Source organism: Channa argus, chromosome 14 (genome assembly GCF_033026475.1).
Source record: "Channa argus isolate prfri chromosome 14, Channa argus male v1.0, whole genome shotgun sequence".
NCBI classification, from domain to species: domain Eukaryota; kingdom Metazoa; phylum Chordata; class Actinopteri; order Anabantiformes; family Channidae; genus Channa; species Channa argus.
In genome coordinates, this window is record NC_090210.1 from 24777221 (window position 1) to 24798821 (window position 21601).

Consider the following 21601-nt stretch of genomic DNA (forward strand, 5'->3'; position numbering starts at 1 on the left):
TGCAGGTTTGCAAACTGTCCCCCTTTAGCTGTGTGAGACGCTCAAAACTGAATTTACATTCAGCATCACACAGGAAAGAAAGTGAGAACACGTTTGTTTGTCTTCCATCACAATTCCATATTCATACACTGATTGTCATGAATATAAAGTAGAAAATGTAGAATAAGTACATCGCGTTTACAGATCGTGATAATGTAAACCAAACTTGTTCTTTTTAAATGTTTTCCTCATATATAAGTTTGTGTTAATTAATACCATGAATTAAAAACATGATGAAAGAAAGTAAAGAAAATAAGTGCATTATGTTTTTTATGGAAAGTGACAGTTTGAAAGATCCAGAAAAATAAGTTGACTTTAATATTTGACTGATAGTTCACACTCACCTATGACTTTAATACTCGCCCTGAGTCTCTCCTGTATTTTGTTTTTGTACAGAATCTGTGGACAGGTTGTTCCCTGGGGGGACAGTGTGTAGACCACCCCGTTCTGAAGATGGTTCTGATGTCTGTACCAACAGGGAGTCCTTCCACAGGTTTCAGTCAGAGTCACTTCATCCACACGTCAGGGAATCTTTCAAGCACCTGTCCAGAACCAGGCTCTGACCCACAGGACTGTAGGGGTGATGATGATGAGATTCTTTGAAATTGAAAACCAGTCCTGGGGATAATGCCAGTCGTTGTTTTTTTTTTTTGTAAACTGCTAAAACCCTCCAGTTTTACAAAAACTAAGACTAACTAGGAAACATAGAGGGATTATTCCGTAGACCAACCAACCCCAGGGTCGGGGCTCATTCCCCGGACAACACACTGAACCTGCTTTGGATCAGCATCAAGCATCAACTAAATACGTCCATCCACAGACAGATAAAACAGACGTCTGAGTCAGAACTGATTCAGAACTCTGAGCTTTTGTCAAACAAACTCCCTCTGGTCTCCACCATTTTGTCTCACACACCAGATGTGCATTCGTCCTCAACAGATGCATCATTTCCTGCTGTTAAAGACTGTGAGAAGCTGAAAATGATCTGTCCTGTCTGTCTGCAGTGCTTTATAGATGTAGAAAGTCTAGACCTGCTGGTCCTGATCCCGACCTGGCAGTTTGCACTGTACGGGGATGCAGCTGCTTTATGGCGGGGAAGCAAAGAACAAGTGCTAACATCTGCACAGTGGTTGTACACAGCTGTGACACGACATCAGCCTGTTCGATGCCTCATTTCCACCTTAAATAAGACTTGATAATGGAAGGGGAAGTGTTTTAAGGCGGGGTGAGAATTGGCGTGAGCTGAGTTCAGGTTGAGGCTTGATGCTGTGCGAGCCTGTGGAGATAAAGAGTCTGTCAGAGACAAGTCTGGTTTGCTGCTTATCTGTGGTTTTATGTGAAGATTTCATGAATTAGTCAACTCCAGAACCACCATTCTGTGCATATCAATGTGTCTGATATGTAGACAGTCTAACGAGACCAAGCGACCGAGTCCAGCTGCTGAAGAAAACCCTGACACACATTTGAAAGTGGAGCTTGAGTTAACGTGGTTCTATCAGTGTGACAGTGACCTGGTCTTCTGAAGGCATGACAACAGCAGAAATCACACACTGGATCAGCAGGTACTCACTTCATTTAATCATCTCAGGATGAAGCTGAGCAGAAGATTCCAGTGAAAAACTGAATCCACTGACAACAACCATCACACACAGCAGCTCTCAGTCAAGCAAGCTGACTTTACCTCATGCTGCAGGTGATTCCAGCAGAGAGGAGCTACTGGAAACCAGTTCGTCCCAGTTAAAGGTCAACACTGATAAAAAGCTGCTCAAAGTCAGCGTCAGCTTCCTCTCTGATGTGAGAGGACAGTAAGAAAGTAATTTCTCTGAGTTAGTGATAAATACAAAGTATTTAAACATTGTTTACAATGTTGAGAGTCCAGATTTGTTCCACATGTGCCTCATAAATAATTTCTGCGGAAATCTACCATATTCAGGTCTCTTTTAGTTTAATAAATACAGAATAAAGGAGTGAACCACTTCTCGAAACAGATTTCTATTAACTATTAAAAAAATCCTCGTTCATCTCATTGCTTCTCTTCACTAACTGACCCTTTAGTTAGTAGCAATAAAAAGCAAATGTGGTGTAAACATGATCAATAAAAACTACAGACAAAGACCGGTGGTACTACAGAGACCTGATGTGGACCAGAACCAGCAGCAGGATCATTGTTTGTTAGTTCAGTAGTTTCTGGTTGAACTTGAGCTTCAGATACATGGAGAGTAACAGACAAGTACTTTAAATTGTACTGAGGTCCAGTACTCAGAGAAAGTCCCCCAGGACTAAACGTGAAGTGACACAGAAACACTTTGAATGTGTTGATGCTGAGTGTGAGCAGCAGAGGGCAGCACATCAACCCTGAGCAGGATCCCCTCATCCTCACATCAGCTGGGATCGTTTGTTTAGGTCTTTACTTTTTACCGGGTGCTTCTTTGTGTCTCATGTGTGAAAACAACGTGATTTTTAAAAGTTAACGCTGAATGAAAATGGATTTAGGAGCAGAAAAACTTTATGATAATGCCAATAATAACAACACAGAGTCTTCACAAAAAAGCTGTGTTGGACAGACACCAGTGATGTTAAATGTCCTCAATGAGACATTAAATCAACACTAAAAAGATCCGTCAAAATCCGTCCACAAACCAGTGTCCTTAATGTGACTCCAGTGACACATGCTACACAATACAAAGTTCAACGTCCCCAAACTTTGGTCCATGTCACTTACATTCAGCCTCATCAGTCAGAGCTGCTGTGGTTGGTTTGGAAATTGACCTAAAAGTCAGATTTAATGACTTGTGGCCTCATGAAACCAGGACTGTGTTTGTGTCTGCTGCCAGCAGGTGGAGCCAGAGACCGAGACACAGCTTCTCTCTCTCTCACACACACACACACACACACACACACACACAGGCACACAAACGCACACACACACACAAACACACAAACGCACACACACACACACACAGACACACACACAGACACACTGAACGGACAACGGCCTTTCAATTCAGACAGTTCATGAACAAACACAGGTGAAGGTGAAATATTAAACATTCAAACAACTTCTCTTTGTTCGTACATAGAAAACCTTCAAGACGGTTGTTCCCATGTTTTCACACACACGTGCTTTAAATATTAAAGATGGAGAAGAAATACAAATGCTAATAAAATGAAAACACAAGGATTAAACACAAGGGGGGGAGTGAACATACAGTGAATTTAGGAGTTTCATTATTTGGTTTGTATTTAAATTGAATTTATATTTAAAGACTAAAGTGTAAAATTTAATGAAGCCCCACTCAGCTCCATGCGATTGGATGCTGCTCCTCTTTCACAATGAATCAATTATTGAACCAATCAGGTGGGTGTGTTTCTAATATGATCAATAATTATATATACGTATGATCTTCACTGTCCTTACTGTCTCGACAGTATGAAGCTGCTGAGCATCATGAATCATGTTGTTAATGAAATGATCAGAGTGCACTGCTCACTGACCTCATCCCAGCACATAACTGAGTGTGTGTGTGTGTGTGTGTGTGTGTGTGTGTCCAGCTGCCTGCTGTACGACTCTATAGAGATCAATAATTAAACACTGCTAATGGGCTGCAGGCTGTAGCCAGCGACGTCCGTCTGTGTGTGTCTGTCTGTGTGTCCAGTGCTATATCATCACTGCGAGGACCAGTGTGAGTGTGTATGTCGGGGGAGAAGGCTGAGCTGTATCATAACAAGGTCAGAGCTTCAGTTCGACCCAGTGACCCCCAGAGATCAAGGTTAAATATTCATGTTGCTCACAGTAATACTACTACTAGTACTGATTCGTGCTGAAAGAAGTGCTCAATTCTTTATGTAGACTGAAACATGCAGAGTGAAAATGGTAATACAACAATGTAGAAAAAAGCATTGCATTCAAAATTATACATATGAAAAAACCTGTCGTCCAACTCTAACCCCTATAGGACACTTCCCTCCCTTCTAATGAATCATTATACATAAAATTCCAATCAATTAAGGTTATAGTTACGTTAGGGTTAGGCCCAAAATAAGGATGTTAGCGTTAGTGGCACAGTGGTGATTTGTCCTAAAAGTCTGTATTTCCTTAAACATGATGTGCATCATGTGACTTGTTGCAACAACAACAACAACAACAACAGCAGTTAGATGTCACCACCCAGTAATATGTCGGTGATGGTCATTTTTATCTGCAGGTACAGACGTCTTACTTTCACTTTCACAAGTTGCAGAGTAACTATGTTACCACCTGTACAGAAATAATTTGTATGAAGACTTTCAGTCAGGATTTAGAGTTCATCATAGTACAGAAACAGCACTGGTAAAAGTCACCAACGATCTTCTCTTGGCCTCAGATAATGGACTCATCTCTATACTTGTTCTGTTAGATTTTAGTGCTGCATTCGACCAATACTTACTTTACGTTACTTTATATATGTCTCCTTTAGGCAACATTATTAGAAAACACTCCATATATTTTCACTGCTATGCTGATGATACCCAGCTATGTATCTATGGAACCAGAGAAAAAAATCAGTTAATCAAGCTTCAAGCCTACAAGACATAAAGGCCTGGATGTCCCACATTTTTTTACTTCTAAACTCAGACAAAACTGAAGTCATAGTATTTGGGCCCAAAAGTCTCAGGAATATGATGTCCAACCATATTGTTACTCTAGATGGTATAACTCTGGCCTCCAGTGCTACTGCAAGGAACCTTGGAGTTATTTTTGATCAGGATTTGTCTTTTACCTCACATATAAAACAAATCTCTCGAACAGCCTTCTTCCACCTACGGAACATTGCCAAAATTAGGAGCATCCTGTCTCAAAGTGATGCCCAAAAACTGGTCCATGCATTTGTTACCTCTAGGTTGGACTACTGTAATTCCCTACTTTCAGGATGCCCCAGTAACTAAAGAGCCTGCAATTAATCCAAAATGCTGCAGCAAGAGTGCTGACTGGAACTAGCAAGAGAGATCATATTTCACCTTCACTAGCTTCTCTCCATTGGCTTCCCATTAAATCTAGAATAGAATTTAAAACCCTGCTTCTTACATATAACCCTCTGAATGGTCAGGCTCCATCATATATAGAAGACCTCATAGCACCATATCATCCCAGTAGACCACTTCGCTCTCAGAATGCAGGCCTACTTGTGGTTGCCAGAATTTCCAATGGTAAAATAGGAGGCAGAGCCTTTAGCTATCAAGCTCTTCTCCTGTGGAACCAGCTCCCAGTTCAGTTTCAGGAAGCAGACACCCTCTCTACTTTTAAGTCTAGGCTTAAAACCTTCCTCTTTAATAAAGCATATAGTTAGTTATAGTTATGCTGCCATAGGCTTAGACTGCTGGGGGACCCACCCCCCGATGCACTGAGCTCCTTTCCTCCTCTTATCCCTCTCTCCTCTTCTCTTACCCCGCAATTGACACCACTGTATGACATTAACTATGTGTGTTTTCTCCCATAGTTGTCTTTGTCCTTCTCTGTCCCCCTCTCTCTGTCCCTTTCTGCAGGTGTCCTCAGCTTTGGAGCTGTGTGTCTTCCAGTGTGCAGCTACTGGTCCTACCAATATGCCCGATGTTTTGTTGTTGCTCTTTTTCTTTTCTCTCTTCACTTTCCACTCACCTCAACCGGTCAAGGCAGATGGCCGTCCACCCTGAGCCTGGTTCTGCTGGAGGTTTTCCTCTGCACTGTTGCCTAGGGCTTGTTCAAGGGGGATTTGTTGGGTTCTTGCCTATATATCTGTATAGTCTTGACTTTATCATGTAAAGTGCCTTGAGATGACTTTGTTGAATTGGTGCTATATAAATAAAGTTGAATTGAATTGAATTGAAAGAGAGCTGTGACGGGGTCGCACTCATCCTGATTAACCGTACAACAACTCTGCATGTGATTTAACCTTTATACAACCTTCATACCCCTGCTGGACCGGGACTTCACTTCAGGTAACCAACACAAACAAGGAACATATTCCTGCACACTAGTTTACTTTACATGTTACAGCAAGTCATTACCCACTACCTTGATTCATATATCATTCATAATTTACCTCAAATGTTCCAGAAATTGCCCTAAAACTAACTTGTGAAAAGCAGCAAATGAAAACTAGCATTGTTTAAAAAGCTTTGTTAAAAAATACCTAAACCTAAACATACCAGTGCTGTTGTAGTTTATATCAGTTCTCATAAAATGTCTCTTGTCCAATCAAAAGACTTAGTCACAACTTTTCTAAATATGTTTTTAAGTCACATTTTATATAGCTTTTATAAGTTTTATACATTAGCAAAAGCTTCAGAGGTCCTTTCCCTATTAAGGTTTACTATTGATAGTAAGAGTCATAAAATTAATGTAGTGAATTCAAATTAATAGTTGACATAAAATGTTTATTCATTTTTGCACATATTACTGCATTGGTAGCACTTTGAAACGGAAACTATGCAGTTGTTGCCCATTAACTTAAACACTATGACCCATAAAGACAAAGTTTTTGTATATATTTTTAATTTTTTTCAAATTAATAAAAACATTTAAAACTAAATTAAAAAAATAATTTTCAGATCCTTTGATGTGGCTCCATATTGTGGGCACGTTCTTCTTTTAAAGTTCCTTGAGATGAGTTTAGAACTCAGAACTGAAGTTCTGAGGGAAACTAAAGAGACCTGTTTATATAAGGATCCACAATTCATACTTCAAATCAGGACAATCAGGTGTCAGAAGTCTCTGTAGGCTCCACATCAACATTTAGAGGTGAGTCTCATATCAGGACTTTAAGTCCATTAAGTTGTAGAGTTGCTTGTCAGGTCAAACTGAGTTACTGGTCAAGTAGGACCATGTCCTCTACAGGGATGGGAGAACCTGACAGAGGAAGACACACCTCAGTAAGAGTCCATTACTCAGTGATGTTGACTGCAGTGTGCTCAATTTCAAATGGACTCCACAGTAGAAGTTGTAGCAACAGTTCTCCGGTAACAAAGTGGCAAAGGACCTCGTCCACAGTTTGCATTCTGACGCTGAGCCAATGCTTTGAATGTGCTGATAAGTTCAGTTGCACTCAGTGTGTCTGTTTACTTACGAGCGCATTCAAGTTTGGATAAAGGTGAACTCTGAGCCACGTGGAGCTGGCACCAAAGCAGAAAGGCTGGGTTGTACCTGTCGCTGCGAGGAGGAGACAGAGCTTGTTGTGTTTGTGCTTAATAAAAAATGATCTGCAGCATCTGCAGCTTTGCACGAGAGCAGTGCCAGTACTTCCCTAAAAATAGAGGTACTGATTCAAACACTAAGTACACGGACTACACACTGTACTTTAAGTGCAGAAAAGTTGTTTCTTCTAATTGGTCCTTTGGTTGGTAGCAGTTTTTGGCAGCAGTAGTAGTAGTAGTAGTAGTAGTAGTAGTAGTAGTTAGTTTGCTAATGGGGGAACTGCTCCTTTATGTTCACGCTGTGCTCAGTTTGGACACTTTCTGCCAGGAGCAACAGACTATATGAAAGCTCAGACTGAACTCTGAGCGGCTCCTTCAGCAGGAAGTGACACTACAGCCTCTTCCTGTTGCAAACCTAGTAATTTTGTTTTTATGTGAAGAGTTTTTGTGCACAACTTTTCCAATAATCAATCCTGCTGAATTTCCCGCTTGCTCTGTAAATGTTCAGGATCTGTGGATTCGTCCTGTCGTCTCACAGTAAACTCAGTGTGTCACAGAGATTCTGCTCATGGTGTATTTTTGCTCTTTATCTCATTTCCTTCTTATCAGCTGAGTCTCGGTGAAAACCCGCTCACTTTCACCTGCTGCAGCCTGTGGTTTCCGTCTGAGTCTGAGCCTGACAAAAGAACATCAGGCTTTTAGAAACAGATGGTTACTAATCGATGTAAAGTCTAAAGGACTAGAGGTCAGGGTGGGGTCGTGCTTGGCATGATGGACGAACCGAGGGACTGTGGGCACAGACCATGTCCCCACCTCTTCTCTTTTCATGTCATTTTGAGGTTATGTGGAAGTTTTACGTCGCGATGTTTAGTTTCACTTTTCTATCCTCTGGGGTAGTTGTGGGTCTTTTCCCTGAGCTCTTTACAACCAGTAGCTTTAGAGGATCTGGGCCCGGAGCCCTTTGGTCCTGTGCTCACAGGCCCGTTCACTAATCCATCCATGGGCTGTAGGTGGCAGCAGGTTACTGAGGGTGGTCCAGACTCTCCCCTCACTGTTCCCAGACCAGAAGAGACACATAATCTGCTGCGTAAACCGTGGGATTCTTCTATGCTCTTTAAACTATCGGTCCTATGGAGCTTGGACCTAGAGGTCTGGAGATTTAAGCTAAAAGATGCAAAATGACAAAACAGGATCCCTCAGCAGGCCTGCCCATTCACTACCCTCGCTGTGCCATGACAAGGACTTGTCCAGAGTTGTCCTGTTGTCCTGCTCCTTCTCACGTGAGCTGGTGGAAGCTCCCCACTCACATGCATGAGTAGCTGCAGCTCGGCCCCACCACAGCGCTCCAGTTCATCAGTAATTGTGCAAAGAAGGGCGCATTCTCTCTGCCATTGGTCTCATTCACTAACTGGGCCTTTCAGCCCCGAGATAAAGGCTTGTTGTCTCAGTGGGAGAAGAGCTGATTCCCAACACAGACTGAGACTGATGCAGGGACATCTCGCAGTCAGAGACATTTTCCAGACAGGATTAACATGCAGCTTCAGTGTTTTTATTAACGAAAACGTGACTTTGACATGTTTTTGTCCCTGCTCAGCTTCCATCCATCGACACAACTAACATCTGTCTTTGGCTGAAGTCAAGATAAAACCTGTGATTTATGGTGTCATCACCTTTGTGGCAGATGTGAATAAGGACACAAAGGTTTTAATGATGTGCAGATTAAAGCACATAATCGACGTCTTGAAGTGTTTCAGTGAGAAATAAGCAGCTCGGTGTGTGTTCAGTGGTTTTGCCTCTGTTGTCTTTAAACAAAGTACTAACAAAGTCTTCTAACCCAAATCACAATATTTCCCACCACCCACATTGGGGGTCATAAGTGAGGGGAGGGACAAACGATATATGGTCATTTATGCTGGAGAACTTTTCTCTGACGATGGCACCAAAGTCCTCTGAGCTTCCTTAAAGCTACATCACATCTGCAACGTTGTCATGGTTACACTGCCAACAGAAAGCGGCTGGTCCCCTGTGGGGAAAACCTCTCTTTGTCAAACGGACAGAAACCTGTAAGAGAGGCCCTACAGGTGTTTATGTTGTCTCATGTTGGTAGTGTGGAGGAGTGCATTCTGTCATATGTTACAGGAGGATCCACAACTGAAAGTTCATCATGTATTTAATAAAAACCCCGAGTGGTGTTATTGTTGTGGCTGATCTATATATTTCCTTGTATAAAAAAGACAAAGACTTTTTTTAGCAGCTGTGTGACACTCTGGCCTCACAGTGTCCAAACATTTACACTAACATTTCTACAACATGTGCAGCATCTCCAAAGTAAAAACCTCTGACATGGGATCAGATTATTAGAATGTTTTACAAACATCTATGAGTTTGAGCTGCACTTATTGTCCTGTGTTTTCACTGGTCTGCTGGTCCCTACATCACACAGCAAAAACGCCCCAAACAAAACGCTGCAGGCTCAGCAGCATCACTGCTAATATTCCAAAAAAACTCTAGAAGACAGAACTCTTCCGTGCATGTAAATAAAAAACTGCCTTCTGTCCTATGTTGTGTCACGTGAGACTCACTTCACTTTGCTTTAATGTTTGATCAGTTTTTACTGCTTTGTTTCACAATGTAAATTGCTTTGGATTAAATAATGAACTAAATGTAAAGGTTTCATTCAAATTATGTCCTTACTGAGACAGGTGTGTGTGTTCAGTTCAGTTCAGCTGTGACAGGAGGTTTATATTTAAGTAAAGGGGCCTGTGAACTTCCATGTTAAGGTTTTTATGACTGCAGCTCTGAGATCATCACAGGTTTTAGCTTCAGGTCAGATTCTGTGGTTTCTTCCTCTAATTTTTATGACTTTTTTAAGAAACTTTGTACTGGTACTGGTATGCAAGTATGATCAGGGAAAGGTACTTAAAGTATTAAAAGTTCTCAATGAAGTAGAATTGCTCCCTTTTATATCACTGACAAACCCTTATGAAAAAGTAGTACATTCAGGTTTACTATTAGTATATTATACTATTATTGATTCTTTCCAATTAAAAGTGAGCGATTACATTTTTAATTTAATTTGTATGAACTTATCTGAAATATACTAAACCAAATTATAGTTAAGTATACTGGACTTAAACTGACATGTACACTGACAAGTATAAAAGCAATAAAAATGTTAAAGTAAAAGAAAAAAGTAAAGTAAAAAGCTGGAACCAGGAAATATTTTAGCTTTTGTTTAATTAGTAAATGTATCAATTTCTGGTTAGTTTGTGTTTTCTTTTTTTTGGGGGGGGGGGGTTAATCCATTAGAAACCATCAGATTTTGTAAGTTCACCATATGATTCAAACGCCAAACTCTGAGTTAAAAGTAAATAAAGTGCTCTGATAAATTACTTGAACAGGGAATAGTTTGGTCAGTGATGTACTTCATCCAGCTGTAACTGGGTACGACAGTGATCAGTGGCAGTAAAAGCAGCAGTAGTACATGCTGTAAATGTAAATGTAGTAGTAATTCTAGCTGAGTGTTGGTGCCTTGCACAGCAGCACAGCGGCAGCAGAAAGGGCAGTTTGGAGGAGGAGGAGGTGAAGAACGAGAGGAGGCCGGTTGGAGGAGCTGCGGGGGTGTAAGCCCCTCACTGTCTCAGCTTGTTCTGTCAAATTCCTGTAAATGTGGAGCCCGAGGCTACGAGATCGTAAAGCTACAGAGACGCTTTAAAACACACTGAGCCAGTGTGTGTGTGTGTGTGTGTGTGTGTGTGTGTGTGTGTGTGTGAGAGAGAGAGAGAGAGACATGCACGGACACACATTACATGAATAACCATTACAACCTGCCTGTTGTTTCTCTCTGGGCTTTCTACACTCAGATTTGTCCTGCATCGTCCTGAAATCAGCTCAGACCCGTGGACACAGGACGTCCTCCAGTGGTTTTATCCGTTCCTACTCCGGGGTTCTACTCAGCAGCATGTAAGTACCTCAGAGTACTGTGATAACATAAAGACTGATGTGTTAGAAAACCGTGAGACATAGTGGAGGAAGTATTCGAATCATTTCAAGTATTCAGATAAATATACTGTAGAAATACTCTGTTACGTGAAAAGTCATGCACTCAAAATGTTACTTGAGTAAAAGTGGTTCCAGTAAGAAAAAGTCCCCAAAACAGAGACATTTTGTGTGATATATAATAATAATAATAATAATTCTTATAGTTAATAATAGTAGGAGTAGTAGTATTGATACATTTGTGTGTGAGCACCATTAAACTTAAAGCAGATGATTAACTTGATGTTTCCCATTCTGTAAAAATCTAATTATGAGCGAGAAGTTTGACAATTATCAACCAATTCACATTTGTAATGAACAGCCAGTAATTTTATCATTTACAAAATTGTACATTTATTTTTAAATTAAAATTGTCTGAAATAATTCCTACCAAAGCATCACAACTTAATTTTTGAGAAGCTGGAAATGACTCTTTAGTGTTTAAATCACAATCCTACACAATCAGCAAAGCTGGTCAACTAAACGTTTTGGGTTTCTATTTATTTTTTCTTTCAATAAAGTAACATTCAGTATAATCTCTTTATATGTCTTGTTTGCAAGAAGTATTGGTGAAGTGATTAAATCTGTTAGATAATTCTAGTGAAGTTAATAGTATAATATTTACCCTGAAGTACAAGCATGTAGAACCATAAAGAAATAATTGTAATGCTTGAGTCCGTGTAGTTTTCACCAGTGTCTGTGAGTTTAAATGCAGCTAACAAAAATAAAAAAAACATCAATAATTCGGTAATTATTTAGTGGAAAAGTTACCAGCTATTAATGTAAAAGTTAAAAGTTTGTTAAAAAATTTACTCTTTGTAATCTTAACTTCATGAGTTCGCTCAAGTTTTTATATGCATACACTTCCCAGCATGCATTTCATCAAGGTTAAACGTTCCAGAAATTCTTTGGGTTTTTCTCACAATCAAAAATAACAAGTTGCAAGACAACAATCAATATATCTCAATAAAAGGAAAACAGATCCTAAAGCAGCTGTAGTACATGCAGTACTTGTTAATATTGTACTACTACTACAATTGTCATAATTGTTAATTATTATTAAGATTTTTGTTTTTTAATGAAGCCCAAATGTTTTGAAAACGAAACATTTCAACTGGACACAACTCACAGATGTGCGTGAGTCGGCTCATCAGTTCATTATTAACTTTGCTGTTGTTGCTTTTCTTTTTTTCGTTTCCTTATTTTTGTTTTTTTTACAGTGCACCAACATTTATTCACCGTGTTAATAAAAAAACATGATCTGTGTATCGTTCCATGTTTGACGTTGCTGTGCAGTTCTACATAAATGTCATTTCTTGGCCCAAAGGCACGAAGGACCACAGGCGCCTCGAGGTCCTGAGCAAGGTGGAAGTGAGGGCGGGCGAAGAGAGCAGGTGACGGGGACCTGACTGAAAAGCGAGCACGAGTCGAGGTCAGGGGGGAGGTCAAGGCTTCCACTGGCTGCAGAAAGTCCAGCTGGGATGTGTTTGTGATGTCCAGTGTAAAAAGTTTCTCACACAATCGTTACTGATGAATGGGAAGCTTAATTCTGCAGCTGAGTTACTAGACTCTGCTCCTCGTATTAAACGTGTCCCCGGGCTCCTGACGAGCTCTGCAGGTGCACAAGTCCAGCGCCTGATTCAGGTGTTTCTGTCCTTTGTGACAGTAGCTGTGTGAAAGGGGAAGAGGAGAAATCAGCTCGATGTGGGGATGTTGCTTCACCAGAGGAAGTGCAGGTCAGACGAGCCCTCTGCACTTCCTCTCTCTCACACACACACACACCTTCACACACACTTTGAACCACTTTAGGTTGCAGCTCTTGTGTTTTAGTGATGCGTCACATGATATTTCAGTGCAAACAAATGCTGAATGAACATATTCTCACAGTCTGACTAAAGTATGTGGACGCCCATGTTACCTGGTTCAGACCGTGTTCATGCTACGTCCTGCTGTGATACTGTGTGTTTGTCTCTTGTCACCTTTGAGGGGGAAAATGCTCCAAATAGCTTTTTAAAAGTTTACTTTTTGCAACTCAGTCGTTAATATATCACCATATCCATTTACTATTTTTACTGTTGAATTTGTTCACCAGCACAGTGGTGAACAGGACACTTCCATCTAAACTCATCGCCTGCAGACAGGAATCCACTCACCTGTCCTATCTGCAGAGCCTGGAGGGAAGACAATTTTCATCCTGGGCCTTTAAACGTGTGTCTCACAACTTGTCTCTGTTCTGTTAGTCAACACAGGAAGTGAAGCTGATTCTGATCATCTCATCCCCAATGTTCTGTCTGCTGATTCCACCTACGTCTCCACTGATGTTTAAGTATTTTCTTACAAATTAGATCAAATCTGCACAATCTATAATGTTTTAAGGAGAAAAGAACTCTTTGTTAAAAGGTCACATTTTAAACACTCAGGGGAGTGTGGGGGGGGGGGTGGTGATCAGTGATAGAAAAGGCACAAGTTTCAGGAAAGAATTGGACCAAACTCATCTTATTTGCTTTACACTAACCTGTAACAGATGCTGAATAAATAAGCAGGTTAATTGAATGACCAAACTGCTCAAATGTCTCATTTGGAAAGAAGCATTTCAGAGTGTGTGTGTAAATGTAAGAGCCTTGGTTTGCACTTTTCTGCTTCCTCAGATTGATAAAAAGTCCATTCAGCTGCAGGTTTCTGTCAGCAATTGTCTCTGTGTGTATCATTATATTGAATGGACGTGTGCTGAAGACTCCCTGAACTCAGCTTGTGTTGTTTCATTCCAGCTGCTGTAAGCGTCCATTTCACTGCATCGCTGTGACGGGTTCAAACATGTTGGGGGACTGATGCTCTGTCTCATCCGGCTGTGTTTCCATCTCAGAAGCTGGATGTCAGAGAGTGGAAGAGAAAGAAACAAAGAACCAGAAACAAAACCGATTTGAAAGTGTCTGTTTTCTTGTTTTGAGCAGCGTCTGGTTCACGTAGACCAAGTTTATCCCCAACTGGATTAAGTCTAAACCTGGATTAGTGTCAAATCTAAGCCTCCAAATGTTCAAACGCTCCTCACTGAACAACTTTAAACTGAGCTGAGGTGGTTTAACTTTGAGCTCAGAAGACGTTACCTGAGGAAAAAACCCAGCAGATACCAGAGGGTCAAATCCAAACCTGCACTAGTCTGCTGCCAGCTTTTTTTATTTATCATATATATCTCACTGTCACCTACAGGGTTTTATTATTTTATTTACATATCGCGTGTACAGTTGAATGGTTTAATATGGCCACTTGGTTGGAAGTAACTGTAGTTCCCACCTGCCTTGAGTTACCGGGGGGACTGTTGTAGAGGTGACACAAGATGAGAGGTGCGTGTATACGGAGTGAAAAGTTAGTTCTTTGCAGCCTTGCTGTGGTGGCGTTTTTAAAGAAGATTACCAAGAGAATCTGTAGCTTCTTACCCACAGCCCAGACACTGGAGAGTCCCACATTATCCAGAAAGTAGGGTTACACAATGATTTATAGAAAAATAAAAAGCTAAACGATGTGAAGACACAAAAACATGTAATAAGTGTTTAAAAACTTCAAATAAATAAATTATATTTTAGTTAGTTAAGTGACAATTAGGAAAAGTTTAATGAGGCCAGTTAATTCTATTTATTTCCAACAGAGACGAGAAAAATCGTTGAAACGATGAGAAAATAACAAAAACATAGTTAAAGATCCTTTTCAGAGTTAAAGTTCTTTTCACATGTCTGATCTCACCTCAGGTTTAGTGACACACCTGGACACTGATCGTGTCGATGTGAAAATGCAGCTGGGACTGTTTGTATCTCTGCTGATTTGCATCAACTGCTGCAGAGAAAGACAAATATGTCAAATGTGTCCTCCTCACGTCCCAATGTCGTTGACACGTCTGTAGGCTGAGGCCTGCACGGCAACATGAAGTATACTGCACTCCACAAATATTCAAATGAGTCACTGTAGCATTACAGAGGCAGCTGCAGACCTCAGGGTAAAACGTTAGTTGTCTGGCCTCAGTCAGAACTGGACTAAATACAGTGTTTGATCCAGTGGTTCCTAAACAAATGTGCACATAATCAAATTATGTTTCACTAATTGACAAACAGTAAATGAGGAGCTTTGGGGGCCCCTCTTGGTCTGGTCCCCGCTTGGCAGCAGATCATATAGACCAACTTGTTAACATTGGTCCATGTGACCCTGATGAGTGGTGTTGGTACTGGAGCTGATCCTGGTGCTTGGGTTTTCAGACGCGCAGCTGTTTAATGAACTGTTTGCACAAACCCGGGCCTGAATGGGAACTCATGCATCAGGAGTATCTGGACTACTTTCTACACAGCATCAGAAACGATCTGGAGTGTCTGTGCTAAACTCTTTAACTTTGTAAACTGAATCCAAGGCTGCACTGGTCTTTCCAGCTCGATTTACACGACAACTTCTGTCACTTCTCCAAACAGAAACTAAATGCAACAAAATGAATGTGACTCCCTGTTTAAAACTAATATCACACGCCCTGTCTGTGAAGGCTGAATTTTCACCTTTCCTTCCAGTGGCTTTCAGGTGTAAACATGTAGGATTTTCTTGAGCTTTAGCTGCAGGAGGAGGCCGGACGATGGCTTAACATCACACATGGGGTCAACCTGGTGCTAGTTTGAATGTTTCTCTAAAACTTCTTCCAGCTTCCTGAATCTCTGTTAGTCTGTGTGTGCAGCACTTTTCATGTGCATCCAGAGTGAACTGTCCAACACGTTTAAAACACACTTAGTTGGCTACAGGTGGGGGCGTTCAGTTCTTGGTGGACCACCTTCTCCAAGCACCGCTCTGTCTGATACCTGGTTAAATATTTTATCATGTGTGTCAATGAAATAAGAAGCCTGAGCTTTTCCAAACAATTACACATAATGAATAAACGTGGCCCTCACACACCGTGGCGGTAAAAGGCGCTTTTTTTAATCCCGTGCAGCCAATAACATGTCAAAGACTGGGCTGAAACTCTACACTACTCCACACAGTCTAGTCCAGATCCACATTCCGGAGCCGCCTTTTGCCGCTGGCCGCCAGGGCCTAGTTTAAATTAACTGACGTCTACGGCAGCCAATCAGCGCGTGCCGTGCGCCAAAGCCGCGTTTATTCCACATACCCGACCAATCAGAGCCGCCATTTGAGGCAGAGTGCGTCATAAGAGCAGAATGTGGATGTGGGCTTCTTGTTACCGGACCACACTCTGCTCCCATCCCCCATCCCGAGCGAGCAATGGCGGCTGCTTTGTGTGCGTGTTGCCGCGTCCTTTTCATGCTCGGCTCGTAAAAGCCATGTGTACAAAAGTCGGTAAGAGAGAATAATCTGTTTGCCCTCGTGTTTCATATGAATGCGCGTGAGTTCATGAGCACATCAGGATAATTCTGCGCACTTGTCTCATCGCATGTCTGTTGTGTCGCACTGCTTTTTTCCCCTCCCTCCTCCTCCTCCTCCACGACGGGCTTTTCTCTGTGGGCTCGAACAATGGAGACGGAGGAAACGAGGCCACCGGCACCGAGCTACACACTCTCTGAACGCACACTCACGCGCCTTGTGTGTCTTCTGTTCCACGGACACTGTGTGGTTATTTGTGCGTCGACCTTGGCGCACGAATTTATGAGCTGTTATGTAAAAAAAAAAAAAAAAAAAAAAAAAAAACTCAAAAGAGTGTCAAGTGCGCACATAGAGATGAGAGAGGGAGTTTCAAACATGGACGCCGGGAGGGGCGGGGCGAGCAGCGGTCGATCAGGAGCTGTGATGAGACATGGCGGCGCAGCTCCACATTTCCATTCTCTGAGCCATGAAGTGACTGATAGTGTTGACAGAGCTCACAGTAACATTATAAAGCGCTTTAATCCACTAACACCGCCCGTGTCGTCACATTTCGCCTCTTCTCCTCCAAAGACTCTGCCCGAATTCCCTCGTCGCGTCGGTGGGCGGGAGAAACGCGCCGTAGTCGCCGCTTGACTCGACCAGATGCACATCAATCAATCAAAGTGTGACACTACGTCAGCAGACGCGCTGCCTATTCGATATGTTTGGTGCGTAACTCGGTGCGAACGCGATTTTCTCGGTTTCACGGTGCAGCACGTGCGCCACCGTTGAGGGACAGTGCGGTTTTGTGCTGTTTTACCGGGTCAGAGTATAGTTTTAGCGGAGAAAGGACCGTAACAACGGCAGGACCGGAGGGGGCGTGGCCTCAGACTTAAGAAATTCTATCCATTGTTCCACTCCAACGCGCGAGGAGAACACCTCTGTTGCTGCCCCAGCCAATCAGCGGGCGCCTGGCTCCCCAAACACCGCCTCCCAGCCTATATTAAAGGCTCGGCCGTCAGCAGCGCTGGCCACTGGCACAATATAACAGTCATTGATCCGCGGAGCAGAAGAGGGATTTACTTTATTCTACCTTTCACTTCAGCCGTCCTTTATTTTATTCACCTTTAAACAATGGCAGACACACAAGTTGACTCCGGCTCGGATATCTCTGCCAAGGTAAGCCGCCTCTCACCTCCACCGGAACCGCGGCTCTCTGAGCCCCTCACAAGAATAAAGCGTTTGCAGGCTGTAACCTAGATTTTCAGCCAACCTTCCGTCGTCGCTTCGCGCTCATTCGTACCGCACGAAGCCTGGGGGACTCAGGAGCGCAGAGAAAGCGGATAAAAGCCGGTGTTTTCCTCTTAAGTGATGGGGAATAGGAGTAGAATGAAGCGGGGGTCTTGGCTCCGCATCATGGAAACAGGCTGCGTTTCCAGCGCCGTGTCTCATTGTCCGGAGAGTAACAGTCTGCGCGGGTTCTTTGTTTATGCAAGAGGCTCGGTTCTCCTCGGAGAAACGCGCTCCCCGAGTCCGGAGCGGCGCACTGTCCCTCAGCACACACTCCGTGGCTTTTTGGGCTCGTTCTCATTCTCTCTTTCTGACGCGCCGATTCGCACATTTATTCCACATCTCACTGGCAGCTTAACGCGCATTAATTCGAAGGTAATCCCGCGTCCCGTCTCAGAGAAGCGCTCTTATCCCCAGCTGCTTGTATTAATAGAGCGATAACGAGGTGCTGGAGCCGAGCAGCGGACTAAATGGGATTTTGTGCGGCCCCAGCTGGGTTTGTAGTGTCAACTTGCTCCGTTTGAATGGAGGACGGAGGCAGACGGCGCTGCGTAATTCTTAGCGATGTCAACTTCGCGGGCTCCGCTCGCAGCTGTTCAGTTTTCAGTTGTTGATGTGTTGGTGGGTTTTAAAAGGCACCGTGGGCCTGCGTGGCTGCACCGTCCGACCCGGTTTGTTTACCGACTGTGGAAGGTCGGCGGCGGCGGCGGCTGCTGTTGCTGCGTGAACGGGTTCCGTTTTACCGGAGTCTCTCACACACGACGAGCCGCAGCTTCCGCTTTTTCTTTAGTATTTTTGGAGCATGTTTGCAGAGAGCGCTGGTGTCTCGGGGGGAAAGTTTTTCTTTCTTTTTTGAAAGCAGCCCACTTCTCTCTCCGTGTGTGTGTGTGGCCGGACTGTGGAGGTGTGATGTGACGGTGATGGTTTTTCCCTCTTTGTGGTCTCTCACCTCTCGGGCTCCTCTCTTTCCACCTGCCCGTCTTTGTGCTGTTTTAAATGTTAATTTCCATCCTGTTGGACTTTGGATCAGATTGGGTGAAACTTTAATAGGCCCCGCGGGGGGAGTCGGGTCTCCGCAGCAGCAGTGGGGGAGTCTGATAATCAGAGCAGCAGTACGGAGCTGAGTGGTTATGAGTTATTATAACAAATGAGAAGGTGGAGGGGGAAAAGTTGGGGCCTGGTATTAATGCTGATAATCCAGGGTGCCTGTTCAGCCTCTATTTATAGTTGTGGAGCGTTTTTACGCACAAGCGCCTTTTTACGCACAGTTGGTGAGTGAGCGGAGCCTCGAGCTCAGCCTTATTTGTCTCCTGTCAAGCAGCGGCCGTTGCTCGTAACCAGCTTAATGACTTTTAACCAATACGATTATGTGCAGCAGTGAATCGATAGCGGAATATGTGCAGGACGTGTGCGTCCATCGGGGAGGACGGGCGCTCAACGGACGGTGTCGACAAAACGAGGAAACCGAGCCCTATTAATAGGCTGGCCGGGCGGTTTTCCGGTCTGAGAGGGGAGAAACGAGATATGAATGTGTGTGAGATGGTGTGTTTGCGGCCGCGCTGCCTTATTTTTGCTTTTGGTGTCGCTTTTCTCGTCTGCCATGTGTCGTCTTCTATTGTCCTGTCCTCCGTTACAACAAGCGGCCAGCAGCAGCAGCAGCGTGCGTCGCACTCACCCCCTCCCCCTCCTTCCTCCCTCCCTCCCTGCCTGCTCCCTCCCTCTGCTCCTGCGCCCTTCTGTGTTATTTTAAATGGAGCGGTGCATCCTGGGTATTGCAGTGCTTCTCCCGGGCGTGTCTTGTGACATATGGCGGCGGTGGCAGCCAGCGGAAGACTACAATACCCAGAGTGCCTCCGGGGCCACATCAAAGTATCAGATTACAACACATTAGAGGGGATAGAGTGGGAGGAGGAGGAGGAGGGGGAGGGATCTGCAGAGACCAATATGGTGTTTAAATGGGAAGCCTTCATCCTGACAGGGACTCAGCTACCAGCAAACACTGGGGCTGTTCTAACTAGGCCAATCAGCAGGGCAGGTAGCAGCAGCCCAGTTTTAATCCAACTCTTCTGTTTGTTTCCACCAGGACCTGAAAGAGAAGAAGCTTGTGGAGGAGAAGGAAAACGGCAAAGATGCTGCCACCAATGGAAAGGTAACGCCAGCCTCTGGTGTTCCCCCTGGAGGGAACTCAGTCACCACTGACTTTTTATCCGAGCAGCTTCTCACGTGTGGCTCTTTGTCATCCACAGGAGAACGAGGAGAACGGAGATCCTGAAGTAGACGAGGAAGATGACGAGGAGGTGGATGAGGAGGACGAGGAAGACGACGTAGATGGTAACTAGAGAGGTTTCGTTTTTACCTGAGGTGGTGTTTCTTTAAAAGTGGCAAAATTCTCATCCTCCTCAATGTTGGCACTGCAGGTGATGAGGAAGAGGAGGAGGAAGATGAAGATGAGCTTGAGGGCGGCCAAAAACGGACAGTTAGGGATGAAGAGGATGATGAGGAGGTGAGACGTCGACACTTCCGTCAAATCTGAGCGACCGCTGAGGCCTCGAGCTCTCCCAATAAACTAACTGCATCTTCTTCTTCTTGCAGGATGAGGTGGAAACCAAGAGGCAGAAACCCAACGAGGACGATTGATGCGTTTTCCCCCCGCCCCATCCTGCTGAACCACTTCCTGATTCTTCACCTATGACTGTTTTTCTATGTCACAGGTGGAGGGGCTGGAGGACTGATTTAAAGGAAAAAAATAATAATTAAAAAAAATCCAACATGGTCATTAGCAAGTAGAGTTCAACAGACACCCACCACGGCCACACTCTCGACCTCCCCTCAAATCTGCAAAACAAATTTTCTAGAGGAACCCAGCGGCGCAGAAATCCGGCTTCTCTTCAACGACACAACGGAGAATTTGTTTGTATTTTTATTTACATTTTATATTTTTGTACATATTGTTCGGAGGGGGTCCGTTTCTCTCTCGGCAGCGATCTCGCCAGACCAAATCGGTGCTTCTTTAACAAAAGATTTTACTTGGTTGACCATGTTATGATATCTCGACAGATACTAGAAAGAAAGTGATTAAAAAAAGGTTAAAAAAAAACACGAAAGACAAACCTCTTAAGCCGTTGAACTCAGAGCATTCCAGTAAATTTAATGTATGTACTTTAGCTGTACCATAACTAGTTTGTTTGTATGGGAGGGTAAGGCCAAAGAAAGGAGCCTGTTTTCTTTTTCCTTTATTTTGTTTTTGTCAGCGACTTTTTGTTTTATGACGGCCTGTTTTGATGTATGTGCGAAGTTTGTTGTTTGACAATAAACCGGACTTTTATTTTGTGAGTTGTACTTTGTATCTCTGCTCATTGTTTTACTCCTGTCGGGACCAAGTGATGACGACGGGCGAAGGTGAGAAAGTCCATACTCCTGTAGAGGTGCAAGTACTTTCCTAAAAAGTACTCGGATTCTTCTTATGTACAAGGTCTGAAATCCCCAAGAAGCAGTACAACAGTATAAGGAAGTGGTTCCTCCGAGTTCCTGATAAATGAATTTTAACCCTATTGATGCTGTTAACATGAGTCCAGGCCAGATTTGTTCCTTGTGAATGAGGTTTCTGCAAATGTCTGCCATATTCAGATCTTGTTCAGATAATTCAGGCACAGATTGAAGGTGAAAAGTAATTTAAAAACCTCAATACTTGCTGGAAAAGACCTACATTTCCCCCCATAAATAAGTGACTCATTTGTTGATAATCAGGTGCATAAAGACG

General features: G+C 43.3%; 1 protein-coding gene across 1 annotated transcript; it reads left to right on the forward strand.

Annotated features, from left to right (window-relative positions):
- The first annotated feature begins 17440 nt into the window (after positions 1–17440).
- On the forward strand, positions 17441–21180 carry ptmab (prothymosin alpha b). Its single transcript, XM_067474532.1, has 5 exons — positions 17441–17730; positions 19925–19990; positions 20088–20172; positions 20259–20344; positions 20434–21180. The coding sequence occupies exons 1-5, from the start codon at positions 17686–17688 to the stop codon at positions 20476–20478; spliced, it is 327 nt and encodes a 108-aa protein (XP_067330633.1). The 5' UTR covers positions 17441–17685; the 3' UTR covers positions 20479–21180.
- Positions 21181–21601: the final 421 nt, after the last annotated feature.